Raw genomic sequence first — 16,649 nt, forward strand, 5'->3', positions numbered from 1 at the left:
ATAAGGGGAGAGGCTGGTTTTTTGACTTTTTTTTTTTTTTGTATCCCCAGCACTTAGTACAGTACCTGGCACACAACAGGCATTTGATAAATATTTATTGATGGTCTGATGTGAAAGCTATAATGCTATATGCAAATGTAAGGCATTGTTAATGATATTCCCTTAAAAGTAAATTATGAGATTCTAGTGTTTTGAATTGTCATGTTATATACTTAAATGTAACTTACTGATGATACAACTGTCATCAAAATCCTGCACATCCTTATCCCACAACCACCTGTAAATAATCTATTTTAAATGGTTATAACTAAAATGTTGAAGAATTTTATTCTAAGGTTTAACAAAACTGAAAGCAAACCACAAATTCCTGTTTAAACTTCATACCAAAAAAGTAAAATGTAAAACTTCACAAGACTTTCATCTACTTCTCTGATCAAGTTTCTAAGGTCAGAATCGAGAAATACTTTAAAAAGCAAAGAAAATAAAACAAACAATATTTATAGCCCAAAGCAAATAAGTATCCTTTGGATTCAAAGTCTCCATTTTATTTCTTACATCATTAAATCTTTTTTCCCCCTGTATCACTTATTAAAACACTAAGGGTTCATTATCAATCCTTTTAGTACTACAGTTTAACCCCACAATTGCTGTGGTTTACTACCCTTAGTTATGGACACCTACTTTTTTTCCTTCTCCTTTTCTCTCTCCCTCTAAACAGACATATACATACATACATACACACACAATTGCAAGTTTTGTGAGAACAAAGACTTGTTCATTTATATATTTTCTAACCCCTAAGTGTTCAGCACAATTTTAGTCACATAATAAAAGCTTATTTGATTTACTGACTATAAACACCACTTATCACTTCTTAACTAATGTTGACTGGCTATAGGATATGGAAAGAGAAACACTTCCACATCTTTAAATCAAACCCAGGCCATAAATCTCAAGTAACTCACAATCCAGAAGATTTGATTCCCAAGATGTTCCTTATCTTTTCTGGATGGGTACCAACCATTAAGCAAAGTACACAAGGAAAGTAATAAGCCTTTGTTGGGGGGGTGGGGAGGAAGAAGGCCAATTGAAATAAAAGAATGAAGACTTTTAAAAAATTAGTCTGGAAGTGCCATAACACAGCCTTTAACAAACAATAATTTAGACCCACAGTCCTGTGACAAGCACAGAAGTTCACGGCTGTTCAAAAATCCTCAGTTAGCTTTATTCTATTCCTGAAGTAATGATCAATCAGCTCATTATGTGATACTAGTCACGGAAGGTGCTGGATGAAAGAAGATCATCACAACCTATCATTACAACTGGGAAAACAACTCAAACAGCATTATTTCCCATCTGGGTGTTCTCCTGGATGCCATCTTTGTCTTCAGAAATTATTCTTCCTACAAGATCACATCAACTCTGATACATCTCCTCCTTAATATGTGTTCATTGACTAATTGGCTAACTGAACAGCAAGACCATACAATTGTAGTGTCTTTAGGGAAGATGAAAAGGAAAAAACCTGAAAGAAAAGATCTGAATTGAAAGGAAGAATCTGATTATCAGCAGAGAGTCAACAGCAGTTAATGAATAGACTCTTAAGTAACATAAAAAACACCTAACACCTCATCTCTATTGTTAAAGATTTAATATGAAAAGCTATTCCAAGTTTAAAACTCAAACCACTAAAAGAAACCTGAAAAAGTCATTTAGCCTAGTCCCCTGATTATCCGAATTACAATTAAACTACAAAAAAAGTAAATAACATATATTAACTATTTTTAAAATGCTCAAAAAGAAAATTCCACAAACTAGTATGGTAACACAGCTATTTAATAGAACTTTACTAATAAAGAGCAAGAATTTGGCTAGAAAGAAAATCCAGGCAGAGAAAAATCATTCATAGTTACCATCTCAAAAACAAAATGCCCTGTATCCAATGTTAGCTCTGCTCTAAAATCCAAGATCTGGAAATATGGGGTTTAATCATCAAGCCAAAAAAAGGAGCCAGATATCCAATATACTACAACTCTCCACCCTCCACCCCCCCAAAAAAAAACCCAACAACAACAAAAAACAAACAAACAAACATAAAAACCAAAAAGGAGAGAGAGACTGAGTCAATGCTTTTCTGGCCCTGCTATTAGAAAGGAGCCAAAAGGATCTCCACTTAGAACACTTTATTTTTCCTGTATCCTGGCACTAAGGAAAAATGCCAGAGTGAGCAAAATTGACTGGAGTTTCAATTATATGGTTACAAGATGGAAACATGGTATAGCGGAAAGAATACCAACATGGTTAATGAAAGAATCTGTTTTGCCTGATGAGACATGTTTGTAATGGTTTCAACTTTCTTGCTTTCTCAGTGTGGGAAGGAGGAGGTAGAAGAAAATTTCAAATTAAAAAGAAAATAAAATTGAATTTAAAAAAATAAAAGGATACCTGAGAACCTGAGTTTGCATCTCTCTTTTGATATTTACTTAACTATGTGACCTGGGGAAGTCATTTAACCCTTAGTGCCTCAAACCTTACATACAAAATAGGGATACTATTTGCACTAGTTAACAGAATTAATGTAAAGAAAAGAAACAAGTTATAAACTTTAAAGCATCATGTAAATTAAGTTAATATGATTGTGATGATCTGGAGTGAGTACCACTTTTGTTTATAGTGGCAGTGGAGAAGAAATAGAGATAAATATTTTTATTTCAACATGCAAGTTAACTGTCTCCTACTTAAGTAAACATAATTATAATGGTCTTCAAGTTTATAATGACTTTAGCCTCACTGGAAGAAAGAAAAGAGAGCAAGTATAAATTGTGTGCCAGGAACTGGGCACAAGTGCTTTACAAATATTGTCTCATCAGATCTTTATAATCCTGGGAGAGAAACTGATATTACCCCTATTTTACAGTTTAAGAAATTGAGGCAAAGGAAGAATGACTTGCCTGGAGTTAGTTCCTGCAGCTAAATTTAACCCAAGTCTTCTTACCTCCAAGCCCAGAACTGAAGTTCTCTGTGGCTATTTGCTCATCTCCCTTCCATGGCCAGGGTCAATTTAATTTCAGATTAATTAAGAGTAATTTCACACAAAGCATGGTGTGAAATGAAAAGAGCCCTGAGTTCCAATACTAGCCCCAACAGTCACGTGCTGTGACATTGAGCCAATCTCTTAAATTTCTCTTAGCCCAAATTTCCTCATCTGCATGAGGATCATTTCAAGTGATGATCAAAGAATATAACCACTTTGGAAGGAAGAAAGGAAGGGAGGGAAAGAGAGAGGAAAACAGGAAAGGAGAGAGGGAGGGAAAATTGCAAATTAACAACTTTGTAAAAATGAGCCAAATCCCTAGTTAAAAAAAAAAAATCAAATTAATCAAATTTTGTTTCTCCCAAGCTCATCAGACAATGATGAAAGATGGAAACACAAGGCTAGAAGGTCCTATACACCCAAGAATTTTTAACCTGGGGTCAATGAACTTTGGAAAATAGTTTGCTAGCTATATTTTGATGCAATTGATTTTTTTTGTAATCTTAGATATTTTGTGTTACGCTTTAAAAACACTCTTCTGAAGGGAAAGGGACCTGTATGTTTAAGAATATTTATGGCAGCCCTCTTTGTACTGGCCAGAAACTGGAAACTGAGTGGATGCCCATCAATTGGAGAATGGCTGAATAAATTGTGGTATATGAATATTATGGAATATTATTGTTCTGTAAGAAATGACCAACAGGATGATTTCAGAAAGGTTTGGAGAGACTTACATGAACTGATGCTGAGTGAAATGAACAGAACCAGGAGATCATTATACACTTCAACAACAATACTATATGATGATCAATTCTGATGGACGTGGCCATCTTCAACAATGAGGTGAACCAAATTAGTTCCAATATAGCAGTAATAAACTGAACCAGCTACACCCCGCGAAAGAACTCTGGGAGATGACTATAAACCACTACATAGAATTCCCAATCCTTATATTTTTGTCCTTTTTTTAATTTATTTTTTATTTCCTTCACAGGCTAATAGTACACTATTTCAAAGTCCAATACTTTTTGTACAGCAAAATAACTGTTTGGACATGTACACTAATATTGTATTTAATTTATACTTTAACATATTTAACATGTATTGGTCAACCTGCCATCTGGGGGAGAGGATGGGGAGAAGGAGGGGAAAAATTGGAACAAAAGGTTTGGCAATTGTCAATGCTGTAAAATTCCCCATGCATATAATTTGCAAATAAAAAGCTACAATAATAATTTTTAAAACCCACTCTTCTGAGAAGGGGTTTAGAAGGTTCACCAGCATACCAAAGATGTCCATAATGCAAAAAAGATTAAGAATCCCTGGTCTATAGAAAAATTAATATATATAATGTATAAATAATATACTGTTGGTGGAGCTGTTAGTGCAACCCTCTGGAAAAATCATTTAGAATTATGCCAGGAAAGTGAATAATTTGTTTAGTATTGTTTGATCCAGCAAGTCTGCTACTGATGTATACACATATTTATATGTACCCATATATCTTGGAATACTTCTAGCAGCACTCTTGCAGTTGTAAAAAATGAAAATAAAAGGGAGTGTTTATCAGCAGCACAATTGCCAGGCAAGCTAATATATAAATGCAATGGAATACTATTCTACCATCATAAGTGACAAATACAAGGAATTTAGAGTTATGTAGAAAGACCTAAATGAATTGTGACCCCGTACTGAAGAAGGAAAAACCAGAAGATGGACTCTGAACAACTTAACTACAAACTAATTACTCAATGATGGGAATGAATCCTCAATAAGAAGTTGCTGGCTTGCATTCCCAGGGAAAAAAAAAAAAAAGATGAAGAAAAGTTCAGATTAAAGAAAAGACCCTATGCATACCAGAAAAGAAAATAAATGTTTCTACATATTGTAAAGCAATATTTTGTAATTGTAATTGTAAAACATTGTAAATTGTAAAAAATTATAAATTGTAATTGTAAAATAAAGTGTTCTCCAAAATACATTGCTACAACTCACCTATCTTCTGTATCCATTCTTGTGTGGCCCCTTCCACCAATTATGAGCTTTTCCTAGTGTCTCTATTTGGGGAAAGATCCTAAAGCAGTCACTCCCTATTAACCAAACAACCAATGAGTCTCAATACCAAGGGTACCTACTTTTCCACCACAACCAATTTTCAGTTATTTATTTATGTGTTTGCTTTCCCCATGACAATATAAGCTCCTTGAGGGCAAGAACGGTCTTTCTTTAGTGTCAGGTCAAATGTAAGTACTTAATAATTATTTGTTGACTAAAAAAAAATAATATGCATAAAGACTAAAATAATGTATGTAAAAACAGCTTTAAAAGGTAGCTGACTTCAGATTAAACATAATGACAAATCTTAGTGGTGAAGGCCAGATGATGAAACTCATTTTCCTATTCTAGACAGAAAAGCAGAGGGATAAGATTGCTGTATGTACTAACAGACAGCTCTGTGTTGATCAATTTTGCTGAACTGTTTTTATTTCAATGAAGAAGTCAATGAGAAATGGAGAGTTTCAGGGAATGACTGTAGTATATCAAAAGGCATTTAAAAAAAAAACAAAATAAATAGAAAGGGCTTGTTTAAATGATGATCTTAGAGATTAATAATCTGTGGGCTGTAAACTAAATTAGAATAAATCTAATATGTCAATCATTGATAAGGAAATTAGGTCCATTTGAATATAGGGATGACTGAAGGACTGACTATTCCTATCTAAACTGAAAACCTAGAATTATTAAAAACAATTTTAATGTAAGTGAATTCAAAAATCAATGAAGCTGCATTTAGCAAGTGCTTAATCTGAACCAATATCATGCTTGGTGCTGGAGATAGAGAGAGAGAGGAAGCGAGGAAAGAAAGAAGAAGGAAGGAAGGAGGAAGGGAAGGAGGGAGAGAGGAAGGAAAGAAGAAAGGAAAGTCCTCAAGGAGCTTATATTCTAATGGAGTCTAATATTTGTAACTATATGAAGAATATACACAAAATAAAAATCATAAAGGTAGGGCACTAACAATTGGAGGATCAGTGAGCTTGAGCACAGTTTGGAAAGAAAGAGGAATTCTAAGAGATGGAGGTAAGAAGAGATTGAATTCCAAGAAAGGGGGCTTGCCCATGCAAAGGACAGCAGATGGAATGTTGTTGTATATAAGTGAGGCCAGTAAGAAGGTCAATATGTTTAACATGTATGGGACTACCTGCCATCTAGGGGAGGGGGTGGAGGGAAAAAAAAAGAAAAGTTGAAACAGAAGTTTTTGCAAAGGTCAATGCTGAAAAATTACCCATGCATATGTTTTGTATATAATAAGCTATAATAAAAAAAAAAAAAGAAAATAAAAAAAATTTAAAGATCAGTTTAAGAAGTGCTAGAAGAAGACAATATAGTGTCACTAAAAAAAAAAATAAGCTGTAGTTAGGTTATGAGGGTTTTTAAGTTTGTATAGGGAGTCACATGACTGGATTGGACCTCCTGGCAGGCCCAGAGATGGAAATGGATTATTGCAAATCGCCAACTGCTCCCCTCAGATCCAGCCCTTCTAGAAATAAGGAAACATTCTGTCCTATATCTAAGTCTGGCATTCAGCAGAATTTACTATCTATTTTCCCAGGATAATCACTTGCCCAGTCACTGCAGACTAATAATTTTGTAAATACGGTGTCCAATCCAAAAACCCACATCTCTTAAGAGTCACAATGTGAAGACTTTTATATAGGATGTTATCTTTTAGTTTTGCCAAAAAATATGCTCCAAATTTGCTAGCCCATGAGTAATTACCAACCTAATCTCCCCCAGGAAATATATAAGTAATTTAACTAATAATAATTGTTTTGCATGTATGAAGTATCTACTTAACTTAAGCAAGTGGTTATTTGAAATGATATTTTTTGAAAGACCTTTATAGTTACAATTCATACTATCTTAAATAGAGCATCAAGTTTCTATGCTTTAGTAACAATATGTTTAACCTTTGAGGTGTTTTCCATTCCTACCCATTTCAAGTTACATTAATAGTTTTCCTAGTGCTTGTTATCTTGGACTCAGATACTTTGTGGCCTTAGTAAAGATTGCCAAGAAGAGTAAATCAGAAGTACCAAGACAACACCTACAAAAAACTACTACCATGTGGAATAAAAAAAACCTGCTGTGACCTTGTAGGACAAAGAGGAAACACATCGAAGGAAATTCAAAGTAGAGAAATTCTTTAAGGTGGCTTCCTTCTAATACACCAAGATGAGAGGTTACAGATACTGCTACATTTGGCTAGACCTCTAAGACAAAAAAAAAAAAAGTCAGAAAGGAAGCATTATCTAGATAATTAAAGTCAAATCTGCTGTATAACTAATGAATAAACAGTGCTTTTTTTAAACTGATTTATCCAGATAATTATCATCATTCTCCACTTTATCAGAAAAGGATCCGTCTGAAAAGCAAGTTGTTCAATTTCTGGCTGCCCTTGACCTGCATTTTTAAAATAATCTTCTGTTTACCTTGAGAGTGATTCAGACCATGGAGAGACATAATGTTACTTTGCCGGAAACTGACTTACAAATGAGTGCCTGTGCCAATAAAGGCCCCTTGTCTAAATGTTAACAAAGAGAAAGCCTCCTCAATAGGAGGCTGTTTTGACCTCAAAGCCTTTAACCGGCCCTAAATTATTAGCTGAGCTCTTTCCAGTATAAATTGGTACTATGACTTACTTAGTTGGGCTCACTGTTGACCCTATTGATGATACAAGAAACTCCAACTTTGGGATTAGCAGATGTAAAGAAAACAAAATTTCACAACTTTAATCCCACTATAGTCATGCTTCCAGGGGATACTAACTGTAAAGCTATTTGTTAGTTATGACAAATATGACAGGTATTACACTTTAGAGTGTACAAAGAGAGATTATAAAGGACTAAGGAAACAATCATAGGGCATTTATCAGGCAAAAAGAACCTTCTTTGGAAGGATAGCAATCAATGAGTAGGATGGCTATTCCTAGTGTGTTATGATAAAATTAAGTATAATAGAAATATGGGGCAAAGTGACTAGTAGTCACTTTAGAAAAAACAAAATCATTACACTGAGAAAACTTTCTGTGATGCTATGATTGAATCAATTATGTGTTGAAAAGGAAATAGGAAAGGTTTCTCTTTCCACCAAGAAATATCTGGATGACTCTTTTCTAGATGTCTCCTTCCCATCCAAAATAGGTCTACAAAACAAGAATCCTCCTGGACACCAAATATCTCCCAAGGAGTTCCAAAGAGAAATAAAACTAAAGCATATATGTTGATCTGAGTTTCTGTCTCAATTTTCACATTCTCAGTGATACAGGGGCACTGATATAGTGGTACAAAGTCTCTCGTATATAGATTAATGGAAGTAAATATGAATGAATGTATAGTCCTTTAACCACTCTACACCTACATACATGATAAAAGATTGCTGAACTTAAACTACTGGACAGTATTATTTAGGGAATTCTGATTCCCTAAATATTTGTTGAATCATGTCTAAGTAGACATTAATGATAATCATATTTACTTTGCCCAGATTGTGGACTTTGGTGAGAGGAAAAGAAATGAGAAAGATATAATGAATGAGCTACTAGCTCACCAAATTGACGAAATAATATTTGAAAAATAAAATTAGTTATCCTTAACATTATAAAGAAGCATTGCATAAACAGGAGTAAGAAAGGTGTTATTACCAAAAGTACCAAACTGTCAATGCCTCCAAAACTCCACATAAATAGAACTACATATAGATTACAGGACTTCTACAGGAGGCCTTATACAGTATTATGAACTCTGCGTTTCCTACACTGAGAAGCAGAGAGGTCATTTTATATGTGACAGAGGACATAAGTGACAGTAAGGTCTCCCATGATGGACAGCACCCAAGTCACACACTGGTTGTGCTTTGGAGGAAACAAAGCATTGGTAACAATGAATTCAGGGATTTAAAAAAAAAAAAAAAGAGGGTTCTATGCAAGATAAAGTTTAGTAACAATGTCTATAGGGGACTTATGGGTCCCAGCAATGTTCAAGGAGCTCCTAATCTGGTAGGACGCTGTGGCTGAGCCCCGTCACGAGTCAGCAAAACAAGAGAGGCTTCGGCAGAGCTGCTGGCAGGTGAGACTGTCCTGAGGGGCTTGCTCTGAAATGATCTCAGCTATTCTATAGGGGGCAGCACAGACAGGGAGCCTTTCTATAAGTGGCATCAGACGAGTGACATTGACTAGACACCTATGTAATACTGCTCCTGGGAATGGTAACCCAGCAGAAGTGAAACTGAATCACCGAAAGGGTGGCGCCGTGGGCACAAACACTGGCGCCTCAGACAGCTTGGGGGGAGAGGGGGTGTCGAGGGGCGCGGGGCAGTACACAATGCTGAGACACACCTGGGCAGTGAATGACACTGGTCCCGAGGGTGGTGCATGAGGAGCTGGGGCGCTCTTTGGTTGGCAAGAGGTGGCCGCTCAAAAGGAGACATACAGATCAGCCCCATGGGGACAGTGGTCCCTGTCCCGCTGGACTGGGGCGCTAGCCTTAAGGGGGAGGGCGTCAGGAGGCTCGCAGGTGCCCCGGTTTACCTGGTGCAGGGCTGTCAGCCCGTCGACGTTGACCGTGTTGATGTCGGCTCCCCGGGCGAGCAGCCGCTTCACTTCATCCGTGTCCCCGCTGGAGCAAGCTGCCAAGAAGACGGCCCCGTCCTCAAAGCGGACCCGAGGCCCCCCGCGGCGGGACGAAGGCAGCTGCCGTCCGGAGCCCCGCCGCTCCGCCGACTCCTGCTCCGTCAGCGAGCCTCGCCAGCGCCGTAGTTGCTCGGCCCGCCGCACCCGCGCTGACTCGGCCCGCTTCCCACCCAGGTGTTCCAGCTCTGCCATGGCCCCGGTCCCGGCTGCCGCCGCTGCTGCTAGCCCAGTCACCGCCGCCGCCCTCCCAGCGATTCAACCGGGAGCAGAAGGCGGAGACCCCCGCGCAGCCATCTTTACTCCTCCCGCCGCCAGCGCCGCCCGCTCTACTCCCCCCAGCTTCAATACGCAGGCGCTGCCCGGACCGAGGAACATCATGGAATATGTAGTATCCAGTGCTAATCTACGAAGCCCTTGCTGCTCGACTGAGAACTACAAATCCCTGCATGCATCGCAAAAGAGGCGGTAACCAGTTGGCTTTTTTCCTCGCCGCGGTACCCAACAGGGTCACCTTTGCCCCGAAGTGTTCCAAATACTCCAACCATCTCTGGGACAGAACCGGGGGAGGCGGGGAGGTGGGAAGGGGGGAGGCGGGAAGGTGTCAGCCTTTTCCTCGTGGTGTTTTGGGAGTTGTAGTTCACTGTAAGCGTTATTTTACTACCGATCCTATTACTTTTATGTTCTCTCTTGGAAGTGGGAAAGAAGCAATCTTCTGCTCCTTTTTATCCAGAACAGGAAAGTAAAGCATAGATTACGTGAAAAAATAGAGGTTTCCTGAATAACGTTTTAACATTATAGACAATATAGTAATGAGGGGGCGGGGCAAAGAGGGATCCGACCTGTAATTACATTGACACAGGGAGGTTCTGGATGTGGAGGCCTCCCCCCTACCAACTCAGCTCAGCCCCATCTCTGCAATCTTGCAGCTTCCTGAGTCCTGGAGAGGCTGGATGATTTTTACCTAGATTCGCATAACCAGTGTGTGTCAAAGACAGAATCTGAATCCACGTCTTCCCGACTTCCTCAAGAGAGGGCAGCTCTCTATCGACTATACCACACTGCCCTTATCTATCTCTCCATCCATTCATTCATTCATCCATATATCACAACACATAAATGTCTATTTTTAATCCAACGGTAGATATTCTAAAACAAACAAACAAAACCACTGGAAGTGAGACAGCAAAGGACACATAACATCCTCTAGGATATTTTGGAAGTCTATGGATTTTATGCAGCAAAATAAACACTCTGAATCAACAGGGTGCATATTGTGTTGGCTACAAAGTATATCATGCCAACTTGAAAGCCTATGTATATTTCAATTATTTAAAACACAATGCCCCCAGGGGTCCTAGTTCCTTTATTAAATAATTAAATGATTTTCATAGAGGTGGAAAGCATCTATTGATTAGAGCACTAGATAGGTAGTAAAGAAGACACATTTCTTGACTTTCCTATTCTCTGGCATGTGACCTTTCACAAATATCTTATGATGCAGTTATCACTAATATAAATAGCCTAATTCAGTCTCTCTCTCTCTCTCTCTCTCTCTCTCTCTCTCTCTCTCTCTCTCTCTCTCTCTGAATTAAATAGACACCTCACTTGAAAAGTAATAATATGAATGCAATGTGATAATTGTATCTAATAATGTGCCTATCTACAAAGTGCATTCTATGGGTATTTTTGTTACTTCACAAATACTAATTAACCTTGATAGCATCTTGGTCAAGTATCAATAAAAATATACATAATAATCAGTATGAGGAACATAAATTATTATAGATGCATTTTACATAGCCTTGTATCTCTCTGTTGTATGTATTGCTTTGTTTGTCATGTCAGTTAATTATTATGATTAAAATTATTTATAACACTTACCTTTTAACCTTGTTAACATAGCACCTCCTATCATTCCACCCCAGCATCTTACTAGTGATTAAATTGTCACAGAAACATAAGTTCTCAGAATTGTAGAGAAAGTCTAAGGCCTTCAAGTCCATCCCATTCTTAAACAGAAATCCCATTCACAACCTACCCTAAAACCTGTTATTTAGCCTTTGCTTATAAACTACTGTTGAGAAAGATCCATACTACTTGAATATACAGCACATTTTACTTTTTTTTATCTTTGATTCATAGGAATATTCTTTTCAGAAGAATCTAAACAGAATCTCCATCTTAAAATAATAATAATTTTTGAAAAGAATAAAAGATATCATTGAAGCAATCTTAAGTGAATGGAAAGAAGTTCAGAGGGAGGTACAGACAATAACAGCTTTGAAACCATATTAAATTTATTATCTACTTTTTAAAAATATGAGGTACACATAAGAGAATTTTGTGATTTCATTTACAAACTTTTTCTGTTCTTTATTTGTGGAAATGTTTCTTAAGTTCAAAAAATTTTAAAAATGGTATTTTAAGGATGTATGCCAATATATTCCAAGTAGATCAAGATTCCAATATTCATAGTTATACTTTTGCAATATCAAATCAAGGGAAATAAATTGGGTGTTCATCAACTGGGAAATAGCTGAACAAAATGTGATATAAGAATGCAGTGGAATATTATATAATAAGAAATTTTACATGTGAGGAATTTAAAGAAACATAAGACAATTTTTATGAACTGATACAAAATAAAATAAGAAATGCCAGAAAAACAAAATACATAATAACTACAACAATGTAATTGAAATGATCTTTAACAGAAAACATCTTGAATAAATCACATTTGCTGTATTATGGTGGACACATAATTTCTCTGTCTCTCTGTTTTCTCATCTGTAAAAAAAAAAAAAATTAAAATGGGGAAGCTAAATTCAATGAGCCTTGTAGCTCTAAACAGAGACAATCCCCTATCCACTATACTATGCTCTCTCAAAATATTGCAGATTCACAAGTCCATTATTACATGTCTGTAAATGTACAGAAATAGCCAATTTGTTTCTTTCTAATTATTTCTTCCCTACAAATTATTCCCAAATGAAAGCCACAAAGAAAAATGAGCAAAGTCTTGTCCAATACTATCATTTTAACATAATTTTACAAATTGTCAAATTTTCCAGATTTTAAAGTCTTTTTGATGATGGCATTATATATATAAAGTAGGTATTATTAACTGGTTATATGAACTAATATAATAGAATTCAATATATATATATATGTATAATTGAATTAGAAAAACTTATGAAGAAATATGCTAATTTTGTAGAATTTAAATTATATGTTCTTCCAATAGTAACTATCAAAGGATATAAATGGGCAGTTACAAAGGAAGAAAATCAAACTATCAAGAGCTATATGGTTATACCAATCAACTCACCAGAGGATACTTTACAAAACTTGATAAAATAATATAAAATTTATTTCCAAAAAATAAAAGCTCTGGAATATTAGAGGAAATTTTGAAAAGAATTAAGGATAAAAGAGGAATAATAGCAGTCATTAAGATTGATTAAAGACTAGAGAGAACAATCAATGGAACACAAATAAGAGAGATTGAGAAACAATGTGATTCAATAATCCAATATTTGATAAAGTGAAAAACATAAATTTTCTACAAAAAATTTTTTTTCTGATAAAAACTGCTGGGAAAACTAGAAAGCAGCCTGGCAGAAATTAGGCTTAGAACAACACCTTACATCACATTCCACAATAAATCTAAATGGATACTTGACCTTATATATTAAAAATCATACAATAAAAAAATAGAAAAAAAACAGATTGTATACTTCTCACAGCTATGAGCAGAAGATGTATCCTTGTTTGGTTAAACAAGTGATGGAAAAAAGTTAAGATGGATAACAGATTACTTGAAACTGATAAACCTCTGCACAGACTATATCAATGCATCAAGGATAAAAAGGGAAGTGATTAAATGGAAAAAAGTATCTTTCTATCAAATTTTTCTAATAATGTTTTGGCATCCAAGATATATAAGCAATTAGTATGATGAGTGAGTGAGTATATGTGTATGTGTTTTTGTATAGGTATGACTAATAGCTATTCCCCAATAGATAAATGGTTAAGATAGATAAATGAACAAACAGTTCAAAAAATGCAAAATAATCACAACCACATTTTTAAAAGCTCCAAATCACTAATAACTAAGAAAAATTCAAATCAAAACAACACTAAAGTTTCCTCATATATACTACAATTCGGCAAAAATTGTCAATAGTCAAAATTGGAGAAGTTACTAAAAGATAAGCAATCTGAATACATTGTTGTTGGAGCTGTGAAATGGTGCAGCCATTTTGGAATTTTGGAAAACATTTTGTAATTATCCAAATTATTCAAATAAAGGTGACTAAATGTCTGTATCCTTTGAACCAAGGACTCCATTACTGAGCTTATAATTCAAGGAAGTCTTAAAAAAGAAAAAAAGAAAAAGGTCCCCATATATTCCAAAATTTTTATAACAGCACCTTTCATGATAGTGAAGAATTGGAAACAAAGTAGATGCCTTTTATTTGGGGAATAGCTAAACAAATTGTGGTACATAAATGTAATGGAAAGTTACTATGTGTAAGAAGTGATGTATAGAGAGGTATGGAAAGATCTGTATGAATTAATGTAGGGTAAAGTAAGCAAAGCCAAGAAAACAATATTTACAATAACTACAATGATATAAATGGAAAAAACAACACTCCAAAAAATCAAAAGTAAATGTAACAAAATTATAAGGATTAAGTGGCAGTCAAAAAGATACGAGAAGACAGTTCCAACCCAACTCTTCATAGAAATAGAGGTCCACAGGTATCATGAATGTTTTTAGACTTTTACAATATATCAATCAATTGTGCTGACTTTTTTTGTCCTATTTAGAAAAAGAAATATGTGTCAGATTCCTGAGATTGGGAGAGGATGGATCAATAAATGTAATTTCTGTTAGATTACTTTCCAGCTTTTCCAGAAGATTTTGTCAAATAGTGAGCCTCTGACTCAGCAGTAGGGATCTCTAGGTTTATGTCTGTATGTTGAGCACCTACTCAGTTCCAATGATCAACTTTTTCTGCTCTTCAATGAATACTAAACTGCTTTAACAATAGCTGGTTTGTTCCATAGTTTGAGATATAATGCTACTTATCTTTCTTCCTTTCACTTTGAAAAAATAAATGGTCAAAGTACTTGAACCAGCAGTTTTCAAAGGAAGAAATCCAAGCTATCAGGTGACTATATTCAAAATTGCTCCAAAGCACTGATAGAGAAATGCAAATTAAAGCTTCTATAAGGTTCAATCTCACCCTCATCAGCTCAGCAAGATGGTAGGAATAGAAAATGCAAAATGTTGGCAGGTTTACAAAAAAACAGAAACACTTGAGCACTATTAGTGGAGCTATGAAGTGGCCAAATTATTCTGGAACACAATTTGGAATTTTGCCCTAAAATGTGCATACCTTTTAACTGTACCACTCCTAGGCTTATGCCCCAAGACTGAAGAGAGATGAATGACCTACATGTACAAAAATATAAGGACTAAAACTAGAGTACATTTTGTACTTAGAATACATTATGTAACTGGATTTGGTGCACATACATTTTTGTAGTAAGTGTATGTGTGTGTGATTGTGTGTGTGTATGTGTATGTGTAGAGCAAAAATATAGAGTAGATAGAAGGAAACCTCAAAAAGGAATCTTAAAGCATTAGCAGCTGAGTGATCATCAAAGGTCTCCTACAAGAGGTAGCATTTGAATTAAGTGTTAAAGAAAGCCAGGGATGCTAACAAGTAGAGTTGAGGAGGAAAATTGTAATGACAAGACTGTTTACATGAAGAAAAATACTTTGTTAAAATACTGGAAAGATAGGAAAGGGTCATTTTACAAAGAATTTTAAATGTCAAAGAAAGGAGTTCTATTTGATTCTATTGGTCTTGGGAGCCAGAGTTTATTGAGTAGTGAGTGACATGTTTTAGGAAAATCACTTTGACAGCTGAATGGAGGATTAACTTTGGAGTAGAGAGAGACTTAAAATAGAGAGAACATTTAGAAAACTTGCAAAAATCAAATGCAAATAACTTTTTAAAAAGAAATTCATTCAAGGAGAAGAGAGATACAGAATGAAAAATGGTATGCATGATTGGAACCAGTGGAGTTTTAAAGATGGGGACTGTTCTAGGCAGCAAGAAAGGATCAATAGATGGAGAATGAAGACTGGAGAGTAAGAATGTTGTAATTAAGCTGTTAGAGAATGAGGAATGGAATCAAGAGAGGAAATGACCTTGAAAGGAAGAACATTCATTAGAGACTAGAGGGAAGCAAGAGAGGGAGATAATGTTAGAAAAAGATGAAAAGAAGAGGAGAGAAGTAGGAGGGCTTTTTTTTTTTTTTTGAGTTCAGACTTTTATTCAGGTTCTTTTTAAAAATCCAAGAAATATATTATAGTAGTGGTAGGTGCTTGCAAGTGAAAAAGAAGAAATAATTGACATTTGGATTATTTTTTAAGATTTGCAGAATTGTTTAAATTCATTAGCTCATTTGATCCTCAAAATAATTCTCTGAGGTAAGTATGTTAACATACTATTCTCATTTGACAGATTAGTTTTAAAAAAGAAAAAATAATAAGATTAAGTGATTTGGTCAGGGTCAGCATTTAAACTTAAATCCTTTTTAATCCAAGTCTAGATCTTTACCCATCATAGAGAAGTAAGAGTTCTTGAACAGTCTTAGTTTTTTTCAGTGAAGTATAAGATAAGATCTTATACATTTTATTTATATAATATATATTATTTTTATATACATATATATATGTATGGAGGAGACCTTTCATGATCACTCAGCTGCTAATGCTTTAAGATTCCTTTTTGAGGTTTCCTTCTATCTACTCTATATTTTTGTTCTACACACACATACACACACACAATCACACACACATACACTTACTACAAAAATGTATGTGCAACAAAAGAGTATACATTTTAT

At 35.4% G+C, this 16,649-nt stretch overlaps 1 protein-coding gene across 8 annotated transcripts in view; it reads right to left on the reverse strand.

The window, feature by feature from the left end:
• PPP1R12B (protein phosphatase 1 regulatory subunit 12B) overlaps positions 1-9,919 on the reverse strand; it is a 243,147-nt gene extending 233,228 nt beyond the window's left edge. For all 8 annotated transcript variants that reach the window (XM_051998636.1, XM_051998633.1, XM_051998634.1 and 5 more), the window contains exon 1: positions 9,621-9,919. In XM_051998636.1, coding sequence (XP_051854596.1) covers positions 9,621-9,914 — 294 coding nt within the window. In that variant the 5' untranslated portion in view covers positions 9,915-9,919. The remainder of the gene's footprint in view (positions 1-9,620) is intronic.
• Between the last annotated feature and the right edge of the window lie 6,730 nt (positions 9,920-16,649).

This window comes from Antechinus flavipes, chromosome 4 (genome assembly GCF_016432865.1).
Source record: "Antechinus flavipes isolate AdamAnt ecotype Samford, QLD, Australia chromosome 4, AdamAnt_v2, whole genome shotgun sequence".
NCBI lineage: Eukaryota > Metazoa > Chordata > Mammalia > Dasyuromorphia > Dasyuridae > Antechinus > Antechinus flavipes.